The sequence below is a fragment of the Carassius auratus genome, chromosome 27 (genome assembly GCF_003368295.1).
Source record: "Carassius auratus strain Wakin chromosome 27, ASM336829v1, whole genome shotgun sequence".
Classification (NCBI taxonomy): domain Eukaryota; kingdom Metazoa; phylum Chordata; class Actinopteri; order Cypriniformes; family Cyprinidae; genus Carassius; species Carassius auratus.
Window position 1 is genome coordinate 26,388,832 of NC_039269.1, and position 23,758 is coordinate 26,412,589.

The following is a 23,758-nucleotide window of genomic DNA, read 5'->3' on the forward strand; positions in this document are numbered from 1 at the left end:
ACTATCAGAGTAACCTGGGCTCTCATAACACCTGAGCAGTGCCACAGACTGATCGACTCCATGCCACGCCGCATTGCTGCAGTAATTCAGGCAAAAGGAACCCCAACTAAGTATTGAGTGCTGTACATGCTCATACTTTTTATTTTTATACTTTTCAGTTGGCCAAGATCTGAAGTAATATTCAAATTTTCTGGCATACTGAATTTGGGAATATGTATATTTAAATGGTATTGCTCGGTTCTCTATGCAGCAAATTCTGAATAAATTATATCTCGGAGGGAGTTATTTGTATATAACGTATATAACTGATAATAGGATTTTTTCTATTTTGTTTTATAGTGGCCTAGTTTACCCTCATTTTAAATAGTTCACTTGCCTACTGCTTTCACGAGTTCACATCTACGTATATTAACCGTAAGTTTATGCGTATTTGGCGTGCTGTCCGGGTGGAGGGCTCCGAGCTCGGGAAGTGGCCCGAACCCAGAGTACTCCCCCCGGTTGTGGTAAGAGTAGATGGATCTATAAGTGAGGAGAAATGGGGTGGAGGAGGGATGCTGAAAACGGTCAATGAACAGAGATAGGTTCTGCTGTCATTTATACCTTGTCATGAGTTGATTACTGATTGGTCTCCACTTGTGTTAATCAGGTTAATGAACTGCGACTGTTCCTCCCGAACTTTGTTATAAAACAGCATTAAGAAATCAGTAACAATGGAAGCCTGTGACCTACTGTCCTTCTCTCCAACACAAGTCATGAAGAACAGCCAGGAGCTGGAGGGTAAGAATAACCCACCAACTCTACCTTTCACATCATTGCAACTAAATAACATTTACAAAATCTTTTTATGACAATACTTTCAAATGTTTGTTTTTTGTACTTGTTCAAATACAGGTGCTGAAGGTGTGGGGCTCAAGTCAAGGCAGAGGCAAGACCACTACACATCACTCTTTTACCGTCAAGTTTTGTAATAGATATCACAGAAATATAGCCTTTGTTAAACAAACCGGCTCTTCTTCTTTCCAAGACAAGTGTGCAGAATTGCCTTTGAGGGGTATCTCAGCATTTGGAGGAAAATTGCCACCACTAACTCAGAACTTCTGATGGTAAACAAATGTAAGTGATTTGATATGACTGTATTTAAAGTGATGAAGTACATAAAAAGAGAGTATCATTACATCTACCGTTAGTGCTGTATTTGCAGTCTTAGCAACTTTTTCATTCATATTTGTGAACATCTTACATATATCAACTTTAATAATATTTTTTTTAATCTGCAGTGCCAAAATGAATTGATATTTCTGATTTTTGATTCAGATGAATTCATCAGCTGTAGAGACAGATGTACAGTCCGGTCAAATGGCAATAAGACAGATCATCTCGTTCAAGAACAGCGCAACATGTCAGTCAGTGTAACCCATTTCTACTCTGCTCAGTTAAAAAAAAAATTTTTCAGTTAAAAAGTTTAGTTTAAATTAAATATGGTTTACATTTCTGAAATAAATTGGCACTCATAAAATCACTCGATTCTCTTTGCAATGGACTCCTGTACAAGGTTCTTCAACTGTATCTCAGCTCCTTGTGGCACCACAATTGCAAACTACAACCTTTGATTAAATAGTCATAATTATTAACTAAAAAGTAGAAAAAGAAGTCCTAATTGGTTCTAATTTCATAATTGACATGTTTCTTTTTATTAAACTTTACCTCTTGACTTTTGTCATAATTATGGTGTACCAGATTATGATTCTTATGCAGTATAATGGAAATGTGCTTCCATGCAAGGACCTATTGTTATAAAAAAGCAGAATAGAAAGCATTGGTTGTAATGTCCTTACTCCTATAATCAGTCTGTGATTTTATTCAGTGGATATAATGTGCTTCACCTTTACATATATACTTTTTTGATATTGGAACACCCTTACAATAAACTCCAGCACAGTCATTCTAAGTTTTACGGTCATTATGTGCAGCCCTGTTCAGAAGCTTCTGAAGAAACACACCACAGCAAAACGCATGCGGCTGGAACGCATGAGAAGACTCTACACACAGCACCAAGCTGCAGGTCAATCCTCCTGTAGATCAGTCTGTTTGTGTTCTTTAAGAGACCCCACCTCACCTCAGTTTCTGCTGTGTGTCCCACTAGACCCGCTGACCCACCAGACTCTGGGTCCAGATGAGCAGGAACACTGGGAGCAAGAAATGGACCAACTGCTGGAATGGACTAACTCCCTTTCTTTCCAAAAACTAGATGACCAACTGTATGCACCAATTTAGATCTCACAAGTGTTGTTGTATTATTATTATTATTTTTTTTGAAAATTAAAAAGTTTACAGTACAATCAACTGAATATAACAATCAGAAAGGCTTTAAAACAATAATAATAAAATGAAATGACATTCATGACAATACATATGCACCTTGCATTTTAATAGATCGATCTATCTGTCTATCCGTCTTAAGCCGTTTTTCCACCATCAGGTTCTCATTGCTTAACTTTACTATTATGGTTTTGGATATGGATATGGTTTGGTTTTCCACTGTGGCACTGATAACAGAGCTTGTAACAGATGTATCAGTCAATGCCCTGGTAATGCAAGTACAGTGTTTCCATACAGTACGGTATGAGATGTAAGTAGTGACTGTATTTCGGTTTGCTTCACTCAAATAGCATGCTTGACCAGCAATAGTAAGAATTCACACAAAACCGAGCTGAAGTGGAAACTGGAATCGTTTCTTAAATGTAACCACTGGTGGAAAAGCCACTATAGATTATCCAGTAAATATAACAAATACGCCCCCTGTGATATGCAAGCACCTCTGCATTTTATCTTTCATAAAATAAATCATATGTTTATACATTAATGGGCCAGATATACTAATCAGGGTAAATTGGCGTGAGAGCACAATCCCAAAAAAGCACTAATAGAAGGGTATAGTTCTGTGTGTGATTTACTGAAAATAAGCAAATTAAAGAACACAGATGCATCCAGATCATTTCTACAATGACCAATGCAGTCTACCTAGAGCAGAGCAAATTAACAACTATTGTGTCAAGTGTAAAAAGGGTTAAAACCACTGATTTACTTTGATGGGGACAGTTACTTTTAAAAATAATGCATTACAATATTTCAGTACTTTTTTTCATCTGGGCTCGGCTTGCTTGTTTCTTTTTATTATAAAACGGTTATAATTTTAGTATATGTAAAAGGCTGAAGAAAATGTAAATAAAAAATGGTAAAACAAAGTATCTGCATTACTTATTTGAAAAAAGTAGCTCAGATATTTTCTGCGTTATAACTTGCGTTACTTGTAATGCGTTACCCCCAACATTGCTGATCTGCAATCGAGATCATTATATATAGATCAGTGGATAAAACATGCTTTATGGGCATTAAATAATAGTACAAATACAGTCAAACTTTAGTAAATGACATTGCATGATTAATTGAAATCATCTCTGAAATTTTGCGTTTGAAAAGGGAAATTTTTCACTGCGTGTCTTTTGTAGATCTTTACAGTAGTTTTTTGTAATGCCTAAAGAGGGTTTGCACTGGTGTAAGGTATTAGTAAATCTGGCCTTAGATTTGATGCTGCTTCAGATTTTATAAGTGATACATTTTTAGTACTTGATACTTCTTAAGTGCGAGTGGTGTGTTAACCAAGTAAGAATACACTGTATTAACAGAGTGTTTTTGGAGGTAGATGATTAACTAGCAAAGATTTAAAGAGAAAGTAACATGCATCCTATTTGAAGTATAATGAGAAAGTTACATACAAATACTAAATGAATCTGAATTCTGTAGGTGATGAATGGAAGCTAGATGTTTTCTCTAGTGAGGAGAAACTCAAACTCTTTGATCAGGCCCTTGAAGTCCACTCTGTTTTCTGGGGCGTGACTCCAGCACCTGTGCATCTGAGTGTACACCTGCAGCCACAGACACACGTCTATTCAAGAATCTGCCTGTAATGTGATATAATACAATAAAAAAACAGGGAAAAAAAGAAATCTCACCATTTCAGGGCACGAATCTGGACATGGCATCCTCCAGCCTTTCTCAAGAGCTTCTACCAGCCTGGCCATGGTCATCTGCCCATGAGACCGGCCAATCGTCTTGAGGAATACCTGCCAGAGAAACCAGGAATTATCCGATGAGTCTCTGTGATTATAATACCTGATGTATTCAATATCAGGATTGTGAGGCTCACCTGTGGAGGGCTGTTGTCGCGGTCACAGTAGGTCATGATTTCATAGAGAGTGACCCCAAATGACCAAACATCAGATGCCTTGTAGAACTTCCGATTAATCAGACATTCAGGAGCATACCTACACAGAGGACATGACTGGGGTTTAGCTGGACCTTCAGTGGACATCAATGCATATACTAGAATATATGAAACTATGGACTTGCAGACATAAAAACACTTGTTTAACACCTTTGTTTTTTAAACCATTAGTATAAAGGTATTTATAAGTATTGTCTACAGTATGAAAAAAGTCAATAGGAGTTTTTAATATTTAAAATAACTTTTCTATTTCCCTATTCAGCAAAGAATCCTTCAGATACTTCAGAAATCATTCTAATATGCTGATTTGATTCCCAAGAAGCATTTCTTAATTCTGAAAACAAATACTAATACTAAATATTTCTATGGAAACTGTGCAACTGTGCATTTAAGCTTCGTCTCACTTTTTATTTTATTTTATTTTTTTTCCTGCTTACAAAATCTTTACACAATTTGTGAAACCTGACACTCAGACACCAGAACCACACACAAAATCTGCAAAATCATACACTGATTCTCAGCCTTTGACTTAAATTTCATAAAACACACTGCACAATTCTCTATGCAACACAAAAAATCTAAAAGGAATTAATATTATAGCAAAGGTGTTTGCAAAGTTTTGTTTTTGAGTGCTTCATTTTGCAAGAGATGTGATACGTTTTGAGAGCAAATTCTTGGATATGTGTGCAAAGTCTTAAATAAATAAAAATAAATAAATGGGGGGGGGGGGGTTAGAAAATGTGTGTAAGCAGTTGAAAAAAAAAACTAATACATCCTTGCTTAATAAAAATATTAGCTTTAAGATTCAGAAACGTTCTTTACAGATGCATTAACAACAAATGTATTTATTTAAAATTTATATTATATATATATATATATATATATATATATATATATATATATATATATATATATATAAATATAAATATATATATATATATATATATATATATATATATATATATATATATATATATATATATATATATACACACACACACACACACACACTTTATAAATGTAATTAATAAAGTACTATATTCAGAAAGCACAATTTGTTGCATTTTCATCATGGTACTGTATGTGTTTGAATTCAAAGGGAAAAGGTAATAGCTTTAGCAGATGTATAAATCATTTGTCCTTTATAGAAATATTCAACAAATTTATAAGCAAAAATCTTAAACAGTGATTTACATAATGATTGTAATATATAAAAGAGTGTTAGAAGGAATGAGTTTTTCTTTACCAGTACACAGGACTGTCCTGTTCTTCGGTCACTTTGTAATATTCCTTATCATCTTTGATGCTCTTAGTCAGCCCAAAGTCCCCGATCTTTACAAGTGCTTCGTTCTCCACCAAGATGTTTCTCGCTGCCAGATCCCTGTGGATGTAGTTTTGAGATCCCAGGTACTCCATACCCTGATAAACACACAATATTTATACTGATTCAAACCCAAAAGATGGCAGTTATAGTGATAGTGATTGCTTCTATTGTGCAGTATAAAAAAAAAACATTTTGGAAACTTAAGTAACAAATAATCTGAATATAAGTAGGGCTGTTTCGAATGCCATTTTTTGAGCTTCGAAGCTTAGGTAGCAATCAATATCGAATATTCGAAGCTTCGGTGGGTGGGGCTAAATATATAATAATAGTGTCGGTTTGCATTTGTATCATCTTTCACGACTTCACGTTTCACTCTTCGGCATCATAAATGTGTTGCGGCAGACCCAGTGGAGTGCAGTGTTGCATTTGGTGCAATATGATCAGGTGGCACACATTCTTTCAATATTAATAAACATTTAATAATCTTTTAATTAGAACAGTTTCCCGTACGCATTACACGGGCAGGTTTATGCTCCGAAAACGGACAGTGCACAAGTGAAACACAGTCTGTTGAGAGCAAGAACTTTAATAAGGTATTAATAATATTATTAATTTAATTTCTTTAAAACAAATGAATCCCAAAACAGAAATTAAATTAGTAACACACAGTGATTTCAACGAACTGTAATAAATAAAGAACACGGTAGCATGCTTAGGCCTATAAACAAATAATAAATTAATATGTTAATTGTTTAAATAAATTAATTGTTTTTAAAATGACACAAAATGTAATATCTATTACAATTAGTTTTATTCTATATAAGGGATTTATTTTGTCTTATTCTGACTTTTTGTTAATTTAAATCTTTAAAATGCGCGATGCTTTTATTGAAAGCATGTTGCAATTAACCTATTTATCATAGTAAATTAAGCGCATAAAAGCAGTTTTTTTTTTTTTTGCCGCGTGCTACTTACAGAACTCAGGTGATTTTTCAAACTTGTGGTGCTGTTGTGGTAGGCAAGTTTCAAATCGCATATTTGACACACTGCCTTTGTCTTGTCATCCTCACCGGGGTTGCGTGTCAGGGATTTCGGGTGGCCGAAAATGCGGTCGTGCAGACGTGCACACGTCTCAATTTACTTTCACTTTAATTAGCGGCAATTCAGTAGCATTTGTTTGAATTAACCATGGGTTAATTTATTTTTTTCTTAATAAAAATACACAAAACAATAAGACACTCGCTTGTATTACATATTGCAAAATTAATAATAACTTAACACACCATGCAAAAACTAAACAAAAGCACTTATGAAACGCCTTTAAAGTGCATTTATTAACAAAACGAACCACTGCACACATTGTGGAAGTATCAAACAAGAAATTAAATAAAATATTACTATATTATATAAATTATATAAAATTCACTATTCGTTAAATAAAGTGCCTGCCTTGGCTTTTTCAGCAAAAAAAAAACAAAAACAAAAACAAAAACACCGCAGAACCATCGAATATGCAACGAACGAAAATCAAACACATCCCTATTGGCATTTGGTTTGAATCAAAATATTTCCAAATAGGTGCTTTTGCATTTCGCTTTGAAACCAGATCTTCCGCCATCCTTTAGCTCGCCTCACTCTCCTCAAATGATAAATGAAATCGGACACCTGCTGCTTTACTGCGGCGCTCGTTCCTCTCACGCTAAATTAAGAAGGCACGTAGTCACTAACTGAATTAAGTGCTTTATTGCTATAGGTTAAAACTTCAACACGATGGGGACGGTGCCGGTGGTCAAGTGCTATGACCGGTAGGTGGGTTAAACACCGTGTATCACCGGTAACACCGACTATCGCAACAAGCCTACTCCCAAACAGCTGAGGTCTTGGGCATTTTGTACCTATTCAGTATGAGATGAAATAAATCACTACGTTCGCCAACGGGCGGTTCAAGCATGAGTGAGAATGAATCCGTGACGGAAGTCACGTGTTGAAAAAAAAAAAAAGAATATTCGAATCTCAAAACTGAAAATCGAATGCCACCCCACCGAACGAATATTCGAATATTCGATTATTCTAGTACAGCCCTAAATATAAGTGAAAATGGGTGAAGCTATCTATATATCTGTAGTTATGGCTACATTACCTGACATATCTGAAGAGCATAATGCAGCAGTCTCTTCTGATCCGTCTTGGATTTGTTACGGGGCAGGTATTCTTTCAGACTTCCAGAGGGCAAGTACTCCATGATGAGTTTGATGTTCGCTCCTCCTGAGTGACACACATTCACCCCAAGCAATAATACAGTAAGTACATGTAAATGGGCTATATATTCATTTGTAACAGAGGTATAAAGCCATCAAGATTAGAAGGCGATGTAAACATTGTGTGTAAACAGGTCCTTTGTGTTTGTGGCTGTGCTCATGCCTTACCTTCGTCATTGCAGATGCCTTTGTATTTGACGATGTTTTCATGATACAGGTTTCTGATGGTGCTGATCTCTCTCCTCAGGTTGCTGCTCTCATTTTCCGTTTTCAGAGATTTGACAGCCACCAGCTCACCTGTCTGATCTCCCTTGGGATCATACAGACACAGTTCCACCATCCCAAAGTTACCCTGGACAAGATTGATAAAGAACAGAAGCAGATAATGAATCAAGAACATGGGATTATGGGATTTAGGAAGGAACGAGAGGAAAAGCAGATATCTCATTGTGAATGAATCAAGTGTGAGAATGTTTTAACTTGGTCCAGATTTCCAATTAGAATCACTCGTTCGAAATTCTAATTTGTACCTTATTCCTATTGAAATCTCTAAAAAATCTATAATACACTGTACACTTCCTGTAACTGGTCTTGGCGTACTGGGGTTACTGGTAATCATAATAATCATTTAGGTACAATAGTGTTGTTATTGTTAAATAAAACTGAAACAAAAATCAATTAACAGTCATTTTCGTTAACATAAATAAATATGGAATAAACCAAAATTAGATGAAATGAAATGATGCCTTATTATCTAAGTGAAATCAAATTAAATTTAAAGTGTGAAAAATGTATTAGAATAAAGATAAAAAGAAATATATATACACACACACACATATACATACATAATAAAAATAAAATAAATCATAGAATATAAAAATAAAAGCTAATTTTATATACGGATTACTATATAGTAATACTTTATAAATAATACTCGAATAACACTGATTGGGAACTAAAATGTCTTCTGAAAAAAAATATATGTTCTATAAATTCTATAAAAACATTTCCAAGATATTTGTCATTTTTTTCAAATATCTGTCTAATAATCAGATAGAACATTTAAATTAATTCCTTTATGTATACAGAAAGTATTTTAACGACTGTTTTTTATATTAGGCCTATAGTAATAGAAAGGCAAAGATTATAATATTTTCTTGTTTGCTGTCAGCATTAAGCAAATACGCATTTAAATAATTTAAATAAATATTTGAAAAATATGATTCCCAGTGCATACAAATTTCCCAGAATACTGAGTGCTTTGTTGGTTATAGTGTTTACTTCCTTTTTTTTATTATTATATTTGTATTTAATATTTATTTATTTGTGAAAAATACCGCCATCTAAAGTATAAGCATGGTACTTTTACACATTCACTTTTTAATCCATTGTCAAATAATTTCAAATTTTTTAAATATTACTAATAATAATTGGCCCCCCCTGCTTTCCAAAATATCGGCATCAGCTGTCAAAAAAACACATATCGGTTGACCCCTATTTCCAATACAATCCAGTAGAAATCATGTACATCATGTTCCTTTCTTTGACTAGGGAAAAGTAACAGTATGTGACAATCATAAACCAGGAAAACTTCAGTACCTCTCCAAGTTTTCGGATTTTCTTGAGAAATCTTCTCTTGAAATCTGTAGGATCAGTCTCCTGCGGAGGAATTGCCTCCATAAGGTGAAGCGCTGTAAATAAAAAAAATACAATACATTCAGTAATGTATATAAATACAACTACAAAGGTTACTTTAAACTGTGTTTTAACAATTAAATAACACACTTTTTAGTAAGAGTAATAAGATCGGAATTTGTAAATGAAGGTTGTAAGTGTGCTTAACTGTCATGTTATTTTTTTTAATCAAAATATTTTCCTTCTTTCTTTTTTTTGTAATATTTAAATTTGTATGTAATTGATGACAAGTTTTTTTTTTTATCTACTCCATAAAGAGGAGGTAAAGACTGTTAGTGTTTGTGATGGTGGTGTGATATTATGTGACAGATACCTTTCTCGTGCTGCTCTTTGATTCGTCCCAGTTCTCTCACTATGGCTCTGAAGAACGGTCTCTTCTTGGGGTCATAGTTCATGCACTGTGTGATCAGATCAGCCAGTTCACTGATGCTGGGTGTGACCAGAGTACCGCACACCTCATAGAATCGCTCTTTCTGTTTATGCACACACAGATGTTAGATTAAAAGTGTTATAGTCAGAAACAATAAATCAGCTGCTGCTTTGGACAAGTATAAATGTAGAGTGATCTTAGGATCTGAGTCTGGCACCTCTGAGAGTTTCTTTTCACGCAGAGGCACCTCGCCATTGTAGCAGATCTCCCATAGCGTGGTCCCAAACCCCCATTTGTCTGCTGCAATGCTCAACGCTTTGGGGTTTTTAACACACTCTGGGGCGATCCAGGGGATCCTGTCAATACACTCTGAGCACAGGCACAATCAGTAGCGTTAGCGGTGCAAAACTGTTATGTAGTAAAGTCAATACACATTACACTGATTATTATTTAACCCTTTTAATGCATTGGGGTCTGTTTTGACCTGAAAGAGATATAAAAAAATAGTTTTTAATAGGGAAACATAACTTTTTAAGACCCTCAAAATACAAATTTTTTACAGTTATTTTTTAAGATATATACAAGAGTTAAACTTTTGGCTCATTTTGGACCCGGGTATGTATGAAGTACCACTAGGTGTCGAAAATACTTTTGTAATATGATCTTCGAAGTTATATTAGTGTCAAAAGGGTTTTGTAAATATATTTAGCCTGGTCCCTTATTATATCACACACTTTTGGGACTAAACTTCGTTAAAAAGAAATATTAATATATACGCCTATTGACAAACCATTGCAGCATGCAAAATGTATCACTTTTTTTCATCTGAAGGTGAAAGTTTTAAGTTTATGCAAGTAAAATGAATTTATCGTGTTTGGAAACATTTCAGAGTAGTATTTGCTGTTTTGATGCTGTTTTCTTAGAAAATTATTTTAAATTCAAAGAAATTTATTCACATTACATTCATTCTAATGGGGTTAATACTGGTTATTATCAGATCAGAATTATCCGATGTTCTTATGATTGTGACATACAATGATTTATGATTACTGAAATAGTTTTAATTTCACTACAGTTTATAGTATTAAACAGTTTTTTTTTTTACGTGTAATTTGACATTTTACACTGTTTTTTAATAAATAAAAATGCAATAATAACACCGTAATAACCAGGTAACATTCAAAACTGACATTTTTTTCACATTCACTCATTAATTAGAAGTTGTTGATTGGTTTAAAAAAAAAACTATGAATTATATTTTATAAAATTCCCATTCCAAATGGACCTAAAATGCAAAAATAGTTTACAGATTTTCAATGCATTATGGGGGTTAAATGATTTTACTATTAATATATTTGATTAAATGTTAAATATGTATTATTAAATAGTCACTGCACGCTTGTATGGTTCTCTGGGTGAGTGTGAATGAGTGTGTGTTACCTGTTTGGCTGAGGACAGTGATGGACAGTCCAGGATCACTCAGTTTAATGAAAGGACCACATTGTCCTTCCAGACCATCCAACTTCAACAGGACATTTTTAGCACAGACATAGCCATGGACAAGCTTCTTATCCTCCTGAAAGAGAGAAAATAAAGACATTTCTGCCTCAAACATCCCATTAGAGAGTTCTGAAATATACAGTATATGCACTTATGAGTAAAGCAGGATATCAATTTATCCCCTAGAAAATGGACACTTGATAATGTTATTGTTGTGATATATGAATAACATAATTACAGTAAAAATCTCTTTTGTCTGAATCGGTTTTTCAGTAACTGAAAAATACATTAAAATGCTGTTCATACAGACAATGATTTAAAAACATATGTTCTGTGATGAACTGACTTGTTTAAATTAATTTTGATACTTTTTCTGACCTTTAAGAAAAATCTCTAGGTTGTGTAACTGTCCAGTGTCTTTAAAAGGCTGAAATTCAGTTTGTCGTAATCATGCTCGATTGTTTCTTTGTTATTAAGATATTATTATTATAACAATAAAAAGAAAGATGCTTAATATTTGTACACCTTACAGTACACGGTAAGCTAAAACAAAAAAAATATGTAATATATGCTACTAACGACAAAAATCACACTAAAAATTACTAAAACAAACTAAAAATACAACAAAGAACTGAAAATATAAAAATAAAAGCTAATTCAAAATACTTATAAATACTACAATATTACTATGGCTAAATAATTCTAAAATAACACTGATTCAAAACTAAAACATGTTCTTAAATATCGATGTTTAATAAATTTTTATTATAAATTCACATTTTTATTTCAAGTAATAAATTCACTGACCCATAAGTTATAAATAGTTTGCAAAACGAAGTCAAAGTTCAAATTTAAATATTGTACCAAATAACTGAGGACACTGGAGAGTTGCTCTGCCACTTGGAACTTCCAGGAGGGCGTGAGGTGAGAGCGATGATTTCTCATGAACAGATCCAGAGGGCCGTGCTGAACAAACTCCTCCACCATAATGACTGACAGAACAACGAGACATGAGATCATCTGCAGTCAAAGCTCAACTATTTCTTTAACTTTACAAATACAAATACAAGTATTGCTGCAGTTTTTTCTGGTGGAGCGGGCACACTTACTGTCCATGCTGTGCATGCATACGCCATACATCAGAACCATGTTTTTATGTGAAATCTGCTGCATTACACTGACTGTGTCCAGGAAGGCCTAGGAACAGTAGAGCAGGATTTGTGAAAGCAATTACCAGTAGGAGAGTTATATCCTACTGTATGTATCAATAGATGTAGTGCATCTTACAGAAATGTGTCCTGCTGCCAGCATCTTCAGAACCACATCCACCACCTCATGGCCTTCCAAACCGTCATCATCCTCATTTCTCAAATTCAGCTTCCCAGAATATATGTTTGTGCAGGTGCCTTGGCCCAAGTGTTTCTCCTGTTTTATTAAAAACAGTTTCAGTACATTGCTTTCCATTTCTAGGCTCCATTACTATTTATATATGACTCTGCTGGAATATCCAACTTTAACTCTAACACAATAACTAATCTAAGCTAAACTAATTCTGAATTAGTTCTATCAATTGCACAAATGCAACTTTTTTCTCTGAACAGGGTTCCCACACCTTGATTAACTTAAAAATTCAAGGAACTTTCAAGGACTTTCCAGGTCCAATATCCTCAAATTCAAGGACTTAATGTGGGGAAACATTTCAAGAGAGAGCGAGGTTACATCATGTTATCTTGTAAGATACATTGTTACAGTTTTCATGTGTCAAACACAAAGCTTAAAAATCTTCCTACCAGTGGCCCTCCTTCACAAAACTTAACATCTAGCAAAGTTTTAACATGGGCAGAATGCTAAATGTTTCGATACAAGCATTTTAGTCAAATGTAATTCAGCAACATTTCAAACCTTTAACCCAGTGGAGGAAATCAACCCATTAACAGTTTAAAAGTAGCAATAGGAAGAGAGAAAAAATGCGGACTTGGCAACACTGAATTCAACACGAGCTGCAGGAGTCAGATTTGACTGTTCACAGGTTGAGGAGAGAGATTTAAATACTCTGTGTATTGATGGCGGCTTCACGCAATTCACCACGGAATAATTTCCTCCAAATAGTGAGTGTTTGTGTCAATATTCAAACTTTTCTTTTAATTTTTACTTTTTCCTCAGAACTACGAGTATTTATGTCACAATTCTGACCTTTATTTCTTGCTGTTTTCTCTTTTTTTCCCCCTCATATGTCAGCATTGTGAAACTCAGATTTGCAAGAGAAACATTTGCACATTTGCCTCTTGTACATTCCTGTGGATCTTATTATTTATATAACTACAGTATACTTTCATGCACATTATTTTCTATTCTATATCTACAGTACACATATTTTAAAAATATTTTGTTCTTATATTTTTATTGTTTACTTTTATTTAATTCTTTCATATCTATATTTATGTATCTTTTCATCTGTGTTGTATTCTTTAATAATTGCACTGTCCATGGAGCGGACCTGACTCACTGCTAGTTATATATGCTCTAAATAATTGTGTATGTGATGAATAAAAGTCTTGAATCTTTTTTTATTCTTTTGAAGAATCATGCTTCCATAAAAAATACTATTTAAAAAATATGTAAAAACAGAAGCTGGTTAAACCTGGTCAATGTTCTGTTTGTCATTATTGTTATCTTTTACATAAAATATTACTTCGGTTTTAGCAGTGCAGCATAATGGTTGCTTGTTCAGCAAACACCAGCTAGAAACCAATGACTTTATTCCAAACCACAGATCCCAGTTTAGGTCGGATCTTCCAGCAGGATGCACCAGGAAATAACTTCAAGATTCAAGATTTGTATTTGTCGCATACATGGTTATATGGAGAGCATATGACCAGAAGTGAAATATAAGAAAACTTCTCACTATAGAGAAGTTTGCTTGTTTTCTATGAAAACGGTTTGACTTATTCACATCACGCATACAAGCAAACAGTTTTTAGATGTCCAACCTGGGTAATGTCATTTCTGAGGATCTTATGGATGACTGCATTATTTAGGGAGGATTGTGGCAATGCTGAATCTTTCCTGGTCACCATGACAAGGTTGGATTGCTCTGTGAAGAAGTAAATGAAAGATTATTCAGGTTTCTGGCATCTTCTAAAACATAAGGATGATTTTACCACAATAATAATCTAACATCCCTAGCAAAAAAAAAGAAAAAAAAAAAGTATAAAATAAGTGTATTTTAAATAAAGTATTAACAAATTAACTTGAGATGTACTGATATAAAAATTATAATTAACATTTATTTAGATTACTACTTGTGCACAATGCATGTTTCTTAATATTAAGCTTAAAATGTGTTTTAACGATGATGATTGAATGATCATTGAATATGCAAGATATTAAGAGTGTACTTGAAGTATACTTGCAATGTTACCACTTTTTTACTGCACAGTTAAATATACTTCGGTATGTATTTAGATGGACTTCTGCACAATTATATTTATAATAAATATATTAAGCACATAAAAATGTAAATGTATTTGTAGTATACTTAACATGCAAAAAAGTAATATTATTATTATTAAAAAAATATTATTTTTTCACTAGGTATACAACCAATTACAAATAAAACATCTTCACTATCATAACTTGCATGCCAATTAATTTGATCATACTAGTGTTTCCTGCAGGATTTATTTTTATCCTGTTGTTCCCTACATACTGTATATATTCATGCCACTTTTATGTTTTATAAAATAAAAATCTAGTGCAGTTTAAAACTAAAATGAAATTATTTTATTAAGAAGACACAGATTATAAACCGCTAGCAATCTATATTTGAAATATCACTGTTGGTGTGAAGCTCCAGTACCTTTGGGTTGGGGTGGACAGCCACGCTCAAGTCTTAAGCTGGTTTGCTCTGTTGTGAGACTCTGGCCAGACAGGTGGTCCGTCAGCTCTCTCAGAGTGGGCTTCACAATATCTGTCCCAGTCAGGAGGAAGCCCTGTGCGCTTGCCTCAATCTGGAAGTTCTTGAAGGTTTTGGTGATGCTACCATGACAATCCCTCTAGAATAAAAAGGTCAGTTTTTGTGTTTCTTACTCTGGGTGGAACACAAACTTATTTACATATAATGTCTGTTTGTTTCTTCTGTGTTTGCTTGACATACTGAACTTTTACTTTTAGGTTTCTTTCCAAAAGCAGCATATACATTAATAAAGCGATAGTAATAGTACCTCGTTACATATGACAGTCAGGAGAACATGATCGAAGTCGTGAGTGCTCCAGCGCAGCAAATACATGCCCTCCTCATAACCTTCCTGCTTGAGTTTATGGATGGCATATTCAGTACTGAGGGGTACAAAAGAGATACCATTACATCAGCTGTCCAAAGATATTCTTCTCTGTCATTTGTATATTAGACAGTTCCCTTTCGAACGTTCACTCCCGTTATGTATGGGAAAACTCCTTTTTTCCTTTCTGCTGAAGCCTGATATGTTCACATTTGTAAAGATGCACAAACCAATGGTGGTTTAGCCCGCCAAAAAGGGCGAGTCCGACCGCTATATAAGTCAGCCCGTAGCGCCATTCATCAGATTATTCTCCTTCAGCGATGAGGATCATCTCGTCGCTGACACTTCTGCAAGTAAAAGCCATGGAAGAAGCTCCAGGTCTGCTCACTGCCGTGGAAGAAGCCGAAACAGTGAACGCAAGCTTCACTGCCGATATCCGACATCCAAGCAAAGAGCAATTTCCATTGAGCAAATTACCAGTGTGCGTTGTTCCAAATGCTGCACCGCGAGTGTGATTCATGCAAGGGGCTTTGCACGATGCCTCGGCTGTGCCCACACAGAGGCTGCGAAAAAAAATTGATGAGGCTACTCACTGCAGTTTGCTCGTAGGCTGCCCTGATTCAGAGGCATTGTTCAATCTTCTGTCCCGGACAATGAAGCTATTGTTCTCCAGCAGGAGGTGCAAGCATTATTTGCAAAAGGCGCTGTGGAAATAGTGCCCCCAGCGAACCGCGAGTCAGGCTTTCTCAGCTGCTATTTCCTTGTTCCAAAGAGAGACGACGGGCTCAGAACCATTCTAGATCTCAGACATCTGAACAGCTCGCTTATGCGTTAGTCGTTCAGGATGATGACGGTCAAGAAAATTCTCGCACATTTGCCCTAAGGATTGTTTTTTGACCATGGATTTGAAAGATGCTTACTTTCACATCCACATAGCCCCCCATCACAGACCGTTCTTGAGATTTGCATTCAAGGGAGTGGCCTATCAGTATGCAGTCCTTCTGTTTGGACTGTCCCTGGCCCCACACACTTTTACGGAGTGCATAGACATGGCTCTGTCCCCTCTCAGGCAGATGGGAATCTGCAAATTGAACTACCGCGACAATTGGCTGGTTTTAGCCCAGATCAGAACAGATCTGAACGCTCACAAAGAGCTGCTGCTCAGTCACTTGGAGCGCCTCGGGTTGGTCATCAACCCACGCAAGAGCCAGTTGTTTCCCAGGCGAATGGTTCTGGACTTCACCCTAATGGGGGCATGGATATCGCCGGATTGACGGCTTCCCTCACACCAGGGACGACACGCCCCCTGATAATTTTTCAGAGGCTGCTTAGCCTCAAGTCCCACCCCACGCTTGGCAGTTGAAGAGGCTTCCGGTCAGAGTGGACCACCGCTGTATTGAAGCTGGCCACCACGTCCTGGTCCGTTCAGACAGCATGACAGTGGTGTCTTATATCAATCACCAAGGCAGCCTCAGGTCTCACGCCTTGTACAGATTGGTTCATCGCCTCCTTCTCAGGGCACAAAAAGAACTCCTCTCGCTAAGGGCGGTTCTTGTTCCGGGCAAGATGAACCTGGGAGCAGACTTGCTGTCCAGAGGCAAGGTAGCCCTGGGCAATTAGGCTCTGCATCCTCAGATGGTACAGTGAATTTGAGCAGTCTTTGGGAAGGCAGAGGTCAACCTCTTCAACCACGACTGGCCCATGTCTCACCTATTTGCATTTTTTCCTATCGCTCTGACTTCCCAGATCATCAGGCAAGTCAAGGAAACCAAACGCTCCCACCTCTTAGTAACTCCGCTCTGGAAGAACCAGGCTTGGTTTCCAGAGCTGATGCAGCAGGTAACGATGGCCCTGTGGCCCATCCTATTGAGGAGGGACCTTCTCCCGCAGGTGAAAGACGTGATTTGGCATCCCCGGCTAGAGTTGTGGAGCCTTCATGTCTGGTGCCTCGACAGGTGTCTGATAGGCTCCCAGCGAGAGTAAGCAACACCATTCTTGAGGCAAGGGTGCCGTCCACAAGACGACTCTATGGCCAGAAATGGTAAGTATTCCTCAACTGGTGCACTGCATGGCAAGTGGACACGTTTTCATGTGACATGTCTAGCGTGCTAATTATTCTGCAAGAGCTGCTGGATAAGGGACGCACCCCATCCACACTTGTAATTTATTCCTGTGATTAAAGGTGAATTTTCACAGCAAAATCTATGTTAAAGGGTTAGTTCACCTGAGAATGAAAATTTGTCCTATCTTCTACTCACCCTTGAAGCATCCTAGGTGCATGTGACTTCTTTCAGAATAATCCAATCTGAGTTATATTAAAAATTGTCCTTGTTTTCCCAAGCCTTTCAATGGGGTTAAGCAGATGTTCATTGTGAACAGTTCAGAAAACGTGAAAGAAAGTGCACGCATCGGTAATAAAACTTCCCGCACACAGCTCAAGGGGGTGAATAAAGGCCCCTGTAGGGAATCCATGTTTATTAATTTTTTTTTATGAATATCCAGATTTCACATGTAATAAACACTTTTTTTCTCACTTCTGCTGGCTGTGGTGAACTGGAAGACGTGTAGGCGAATGTTGTAGCTTGTCAGCGCAGTGTGGTTAGTGATGAGTGCAGAGAGAGAACAAAACAAAACGCTGGTCATGAATTAGAAGCACAAAATGAGGATTTGTAAAGAAAAATGTCTGAGGATTTCGAAATAAGCCAAGAGGAGTTGGTTTTCTTTTGCTAAAGAAACTTTGTTTCCTTTGCTCCTACATTTCCCAGAGGCCCGCGCATGATCCATACGTCTTCTGCCTGCACATCGTCATATAACTCCGATTGGATTATTCTATAAGAGGAAAGTCACATACACCTGATGGATGAGTAGAAGATGGACACATTTTCATGCTCTTTAACATTAAAAATGTCTTAACTGTCACTTAACACTATTCATTTCTATAAAGAACATTTTGAAATCTTACTGACCCTTCACTTTTGAACAGTCGTGTACAAATAATATAAAGAGCATACTGAAAATTTACTTGTCATTTACCCTCACATCGTTCCAAATCTGTATGACTTTCTGCCACAGCTTACAAATCTCATTCACATTTGCCCTTTTTAGAGATAAGCACTAGATGATGGCAAAAGTAATCAATATGGAAAAAAGAAGATAATTATATTCCACGTTGTCTAATTTAAAACCAAGATTGGTTGTTACGGTGAATTAAATAAGCTATTATACTGTACTGTGGGACAACAAGCAATAAAATGGCACATCTCGTATTCCACTTCATTTGAAACAGGAACTATTCGAGCCGTTCATGCCAGACTGGGGAGAGAGGTATTGTAATCATGTAAAATATGTGAAAAACAATTGGGTATGAGAGCCTTTTCTAGTACACCCCCAAAACAAAATCAAAACTTTGTTAAAGAGCATAACAGGACCCCTTTAAATCTTAAACTTGTAAGACTAGTCTAAGCAGTTTATGTAGCATGAATATTTATTAAAAAAAATCTCCTTTTGTGTTCTGCAGAAGGAAGAAAGACATTCAGGGTTTGGAACAATACAAGTTCATTATCACTTCTGGAGGAACTATTCGTTTAAGCATTACGATCAGTACATGTACTAACTTAATTGGACCATGGCAGCCTTCTCGTAGGTTCTTTTCTAGTGAGATGGGAGCCACATCCCTGCAGAGGAAGTGATGCGCATCTACGGTGAGCCTAAAGTACCCATCTACCAGACTGGCAAAAGACAGCGCCTCATCATGGGATGCCAGCTTCAGCTCCTGAAGAAGATCACAAACACAAAACTGGGTTTACGAAAAGTTCTGATTTCCCCTAAATGAGCCAAACTGATCACAGATCTCACGGTAAACCTCACCATGTTTTTATTGTCCTGTTTGTGGATGGTAACCACAGAGTATTTGATGACAAGATGCGTTATCTCATTAAAGTCTGAAAAGAGTGTCCATCTTTCCTCTTCTTCATCATGTGATACTACTTTACTCAGTTTCTTACTGTCTCTCTTTGATTTACGTCTCTGCTGATTGGTCCACAGATCAGAACTGGCCTTAAAAAATAAATATGTGACATTAAAAAAACTGTAGAATTAGAACAAATAGAAATATTGAAGTGTGAAACTACAGCACTGACACTACCATTCAGACGTTTGGGGAGGTGTTTGTTTCGAAGATTTATAATTTTATACATCAAGGATGCATTCAATTGATCAAAAAGATTTACAGTGTAACAAAAATGTATATTTAAAATAAATGCTGTCTTTTTTTAAACTTTCTATTCATCAAAGGATCCCAAAAAAAAGGTTTTAATTTGAATTTGAATTAATTTAATATTGAATTTTTTTTTATATTATGAAGCACCAGGGTTATAAAATGTTTAAAACTAAAACCACTGAAAAATAAAAAAAAAGTTAACTGAAATAAAATCAAATATAAAAATTACATATACATTTACAACGATTACATTTATTTTTTTCCAGCTATTTGCATGACAACATTTCTCATTTTTCTTTAGTTTTACCTGATGAACTAAACTAAAATTAAAACTGAAATAAAATAAAAAGTGTGTGAAAAAATATATAGACATTTAAAAAAACTAACAAAATTATTACAAATTTAAAATGTTAAATATTCATTAATAATATGAAAATGAAAATAAAAACTTCTTGAAATGTACCTCAATGATGTACTATGGCTATTATTTGTACTTCTGCATTCTTACCTCAATGGGAACTTTACACCAATGAATGCCGGAGATGCCAGACACCAGGATCTTGTAATGAACACCAGCAGCACTGCTGGAGTCTGTGATCATCTGCTCATTCTCATGTATGATGAGAGAAGAGGGTTCAAACACCTCCTCGCCAAAGTTTTTGGTTAGAGTCTCTAAAGTAGACATATATTTGACCTTCAGGTCATGGGTTTTGATCTTGTTGCCTTGCACAGTGTTCCTGGTGAATTCCTCAAGGAACACTTTAAAGACGTTGGCGATGCGCATACGTGTGAGAATGTTCCTGTGACGTATGGACTTGTACAGGACCTTGGGGATGTAATTCTTGTACCTGACAATGATAAAGTGAAACAGTGAAAATTACAGGGAGTTAATAGTTATATAATTACTCCTTGTTGGTGGATTTGTTTCTCAGATCACAATGGGGTGAAATCAGAGATAATTGATGGCAAAAATTCAACTTTACACCTGTAAACTCTATCTCAGTGACAACAGCACCATAAGGATACACAGTTCCAACAATACTGAGTCTACATGATCATGTGCTGTATATCAGAATAAGGGCAGTTAAATAATTATTTTCTTATCTTTTTTTTTATGCTTTTAGAATTAACATGTAATTATTTTAATTTTATGTTTGCTGGGAACATAATAAAATTTTACTTTTTTCATTGGTGATTCTTTTTTTTCAGGTTTTATTTAGTTTTTTTTTTTAATCCGATTTTTTATTTATTTACTTTGTTTTAGATTTGTGTTTGCTTGCTTGGTTAATGTTTTTGTTTATTTTATCTGTCATGTATTGTCTTTATTTAATATTCATTATATTCAAATAAAATATTATTATTAATTTAAATTATTTTTCTTTACTTTACCTTATCTTTTTTATATATATATATATATATATATATATATATATATAAATAAACACACACAACAATGCATATCATAAAACAAACACAAAACAAAAACTTTCAACAACAACAAAAAACTAACTAAAAGTGTGTGTGTGTTTGTGAGATTCTTCTTCATTGTCAACAGCCTGAGAATCAAAACTCACCCACAAAAAAATGTATACATAATATATAAAGACAAAAATAATAGAAAAAGAATGTAATAAAAATTATATTGAAAAAAAATCTTGCTCTAGTATGAGTCATAAAAAATATACTTTAAAGACTAAAAAAAGTAGCATAAAATCCTCTTGCTCTTAAAATGCTCTTACTCAAAATCACAGACAGGAAGGTTTTTTTCAATGGCATCATGGGAGATGGCCATCACCGCCATCCCCAAACACTCATTTTCTATCTGCTGGACCTCATTCTCATCACGACCGATGCGCAGCGGTGCCAGATCATTCTGAAAGTCACACTGACTCTGCAAAACACACATTCAAATGAGCAGCCAATACTTTCTTGAACAGCACTTCCTTTAAAAGCAGGCAATGTTTCTGTCATTGTACCTGTGCGTAGAGGTATGTAAGTGAAACTACATCCAGAACAGCTGTTCCTGTAGCTGTTCCTCGCTTGAGACAGTGTCTGGACACCGGAGGACATGTCTTGAGAGGAGATGTCCCATGCCAGTTTGTAAAATAGAATCTGCCCCACAAATGTCATTATAATGTAAATATGTAACATCATTTCAGATATCACACAAAACAGGGAAGGAAAACTAAAAGAGAAAGACAAGTCCAGGAATACCTCATGCGATAGTAAAGCTTCAATCTTGTAGTCTCATCAATAGTGAATGAATGATTGGGTGGATACCAGATCTTGCTAAATTCATCATAAAGGGCGAACAAACTGCTACACAGTGGAGAAATACCTGTAATAGCAAGACATTATTGAGTCTCCCTTACGAAAAAGGAGTTTATTCAAGTGTGCTATTAGTATACTTCTTTTAAACTAAAAATAGGAAAGTATGCTTTTAGTTTACTTTATGTACTCCTCGTAAATATACTTACAAATGACATTTAAGTACACTTGACTTAAAACTTACAAAAAGTCTAAATATATTTGAGCTTTACTCCTAGAATCCGTGTTTTCATTATTATAAGATAGAGGGCGCTAGTACACATCTTCTGCACAGAATTTCCAAAAAAAAAAACACAAGTGAAAAAGAAAAAAGTAACAACAGATACTACCACATGTAACACAATCATCTGAATAAAATGGTTTTGTTTGCAAGCAGATACCCGGTTTTTTCCTTGGATGTTTTGGATGTTCAGATATACATGTAACAAAATATATATAAAATAAAACCTAAATAGGGACATAGTAGTATACTTAAAGTATGATGTGAAGTTCACTTAAAGAAAACTAATGAGTATACAGTACTTGCAGTATAGTTTACTGAGACTATACTTCAAAGTGTACAAAGTATTTAATTAGTAAGCTATCAGTGTACCTATAAGTTCACTTTTAGTATAACTGCAGTACAATCTACAAACATAGAGGTAAACTAGTTGTGTACTAAAAGTTTGCTACTGTTATACTTAAAGTATACTTTTATATACTAGAAAGTGGGCCAAATTAGTCCCAAGGAGTATTGAAACAGTACACCTACAAGTATACTACTAGAACACTGATATTTGTATACTTGCTACATGCAGTATACTTAAAATATACTTAAATTAAGCATATACTTAAGTATAAAACTTTACTTAGTAAAATAAACTTGAAGTATGCTACTTTTTTCGTAAGGGTTGTGATGATTACAGTGTTTATTTTGTGGAATAGCTGAAAAACCTACCCAACTTCTTGGCCGCTTCAACACACAGCTCCTCAGCTGTGAAACTTCCTGAGAGATGAATGATCTGGTGTGTCTCTGGCAAGTAAAAATGTATCTCGAGTCCCTGTAATATCACTGAGGCCATGGCTACTTCTTGTTTTTCAGCGCTTTATTAATGAGGTCCCGGCAATATTCCATTCCAACAATGTCCTAAGTATGTTAAAATAAGATTCTGTCATCACACATATGGTACAGAACAACATTTCCCTCTCTGAAACACGGTAAAGCATGTTCTTTAAGAACACCTGGACTCTTTACAGACCGTTTAATAGAAACTGAAAGTTCGCTGGAGAGCTCAATTCACGACTAAGCCCTTTCTCATCTATTTCTGACTGACATTGGTGTGTCTGGATTATTACAGCGACATCGAATTAACTTAAAAAAAGATAGAAATCGTGGAAAACGAATCTTACCTTAACGTCGAAAGGTCGTCTGTGCGAGATTCTCTTCCGAAGAAATTGATGATGACGAGATTCGGATAACTGACGTGACCCACACACTGAATCTGATTGGCTGCTTGACG

General features: G+C 35.5%; 1 protein-coding gene and 1 long non-coding RNA gene across 2 annotated transcripts; one reads left to right on the plus strand and one right to left on the minus strand.

Moving 5' to 3' along the window:
* Positions 1-902: 902 nt before the first annotated feature.
* Positions 903-2,835, plus strand: LOC113046061 (uncharacterized). The gene is made up of 2 exons (XR_003276052.1): positions 903-1,399; positions 1,971-2,835. It is a non-coding gene; the product is annotated as an uncharacterized LOC113046061 (long non-coding RNA).
* LOC113046060 (tyrosine-protein kinase JAK1-like) lies at positions 2,285-23,758 on the minus strand. Its single transcript, XM_026206898.1, has 24 exons — positions 23,649-23,758; positions 23,197-23,385; positions 22,146-22,269; positions 21,908-22,043; positions 21,671-21,822; positions 20,440-20,779; positions 19,580-19,768; positions 19,327-19,484; positions 15,656-15,770; positions 15,292-15,487; positions 14,423-14,526; positions 12,720-12,857; positions 12,542-12,629; positions 12,297-12,424; positions 11,373-11,508; positions 10,150-10,301; positions 9,876-10,035; positions 9,467-9,558; positions 8,036-8,219; positions 7,750-7,874; positions 5,532-5,704; positions 4,208-4,325; positions 4,014-4,124; positions 2,285-3,926 (listed from the first exon to the last, which is right to left on the minus strand). Exons 2-24 carry the CDS (start codon positions 23,318-23,320, stop codon positions 3,819-3,821), a joined length of 3,351 nt encoding a protein of 1,116 aa, XP_026062683.1. The 5' UTR covers positions 23,321-23,385; positions 23,649-23,758; the 3' UTR covers positions 2,285-3,818.

Excerpts from the sequence above, each read along its gene's own strand:
- LOC113046060 (XM_026206898.1), bottom strand. The coding sequence starts at position 23,320 with ATGGCCTCAGTGATATTACAGGGACTCGAGATACATTTTTACTTGCCA. Across the intron at positions 9,559-9,875 it reads CAAAGAGCAGCACGAGAAAG|CGCTTCACCTTATGGAGGCA; the intron begins GTATCTGTCACA and ends TTTTATTTACAG. Across the intron at positions 3,927-4,013 it reads CAGATTCGTGCCCTGAAATG|GTGTACACTCAGATGCACAG; the intron begins GTGAGATTTCTT and ends CTGTGGCTGCAG.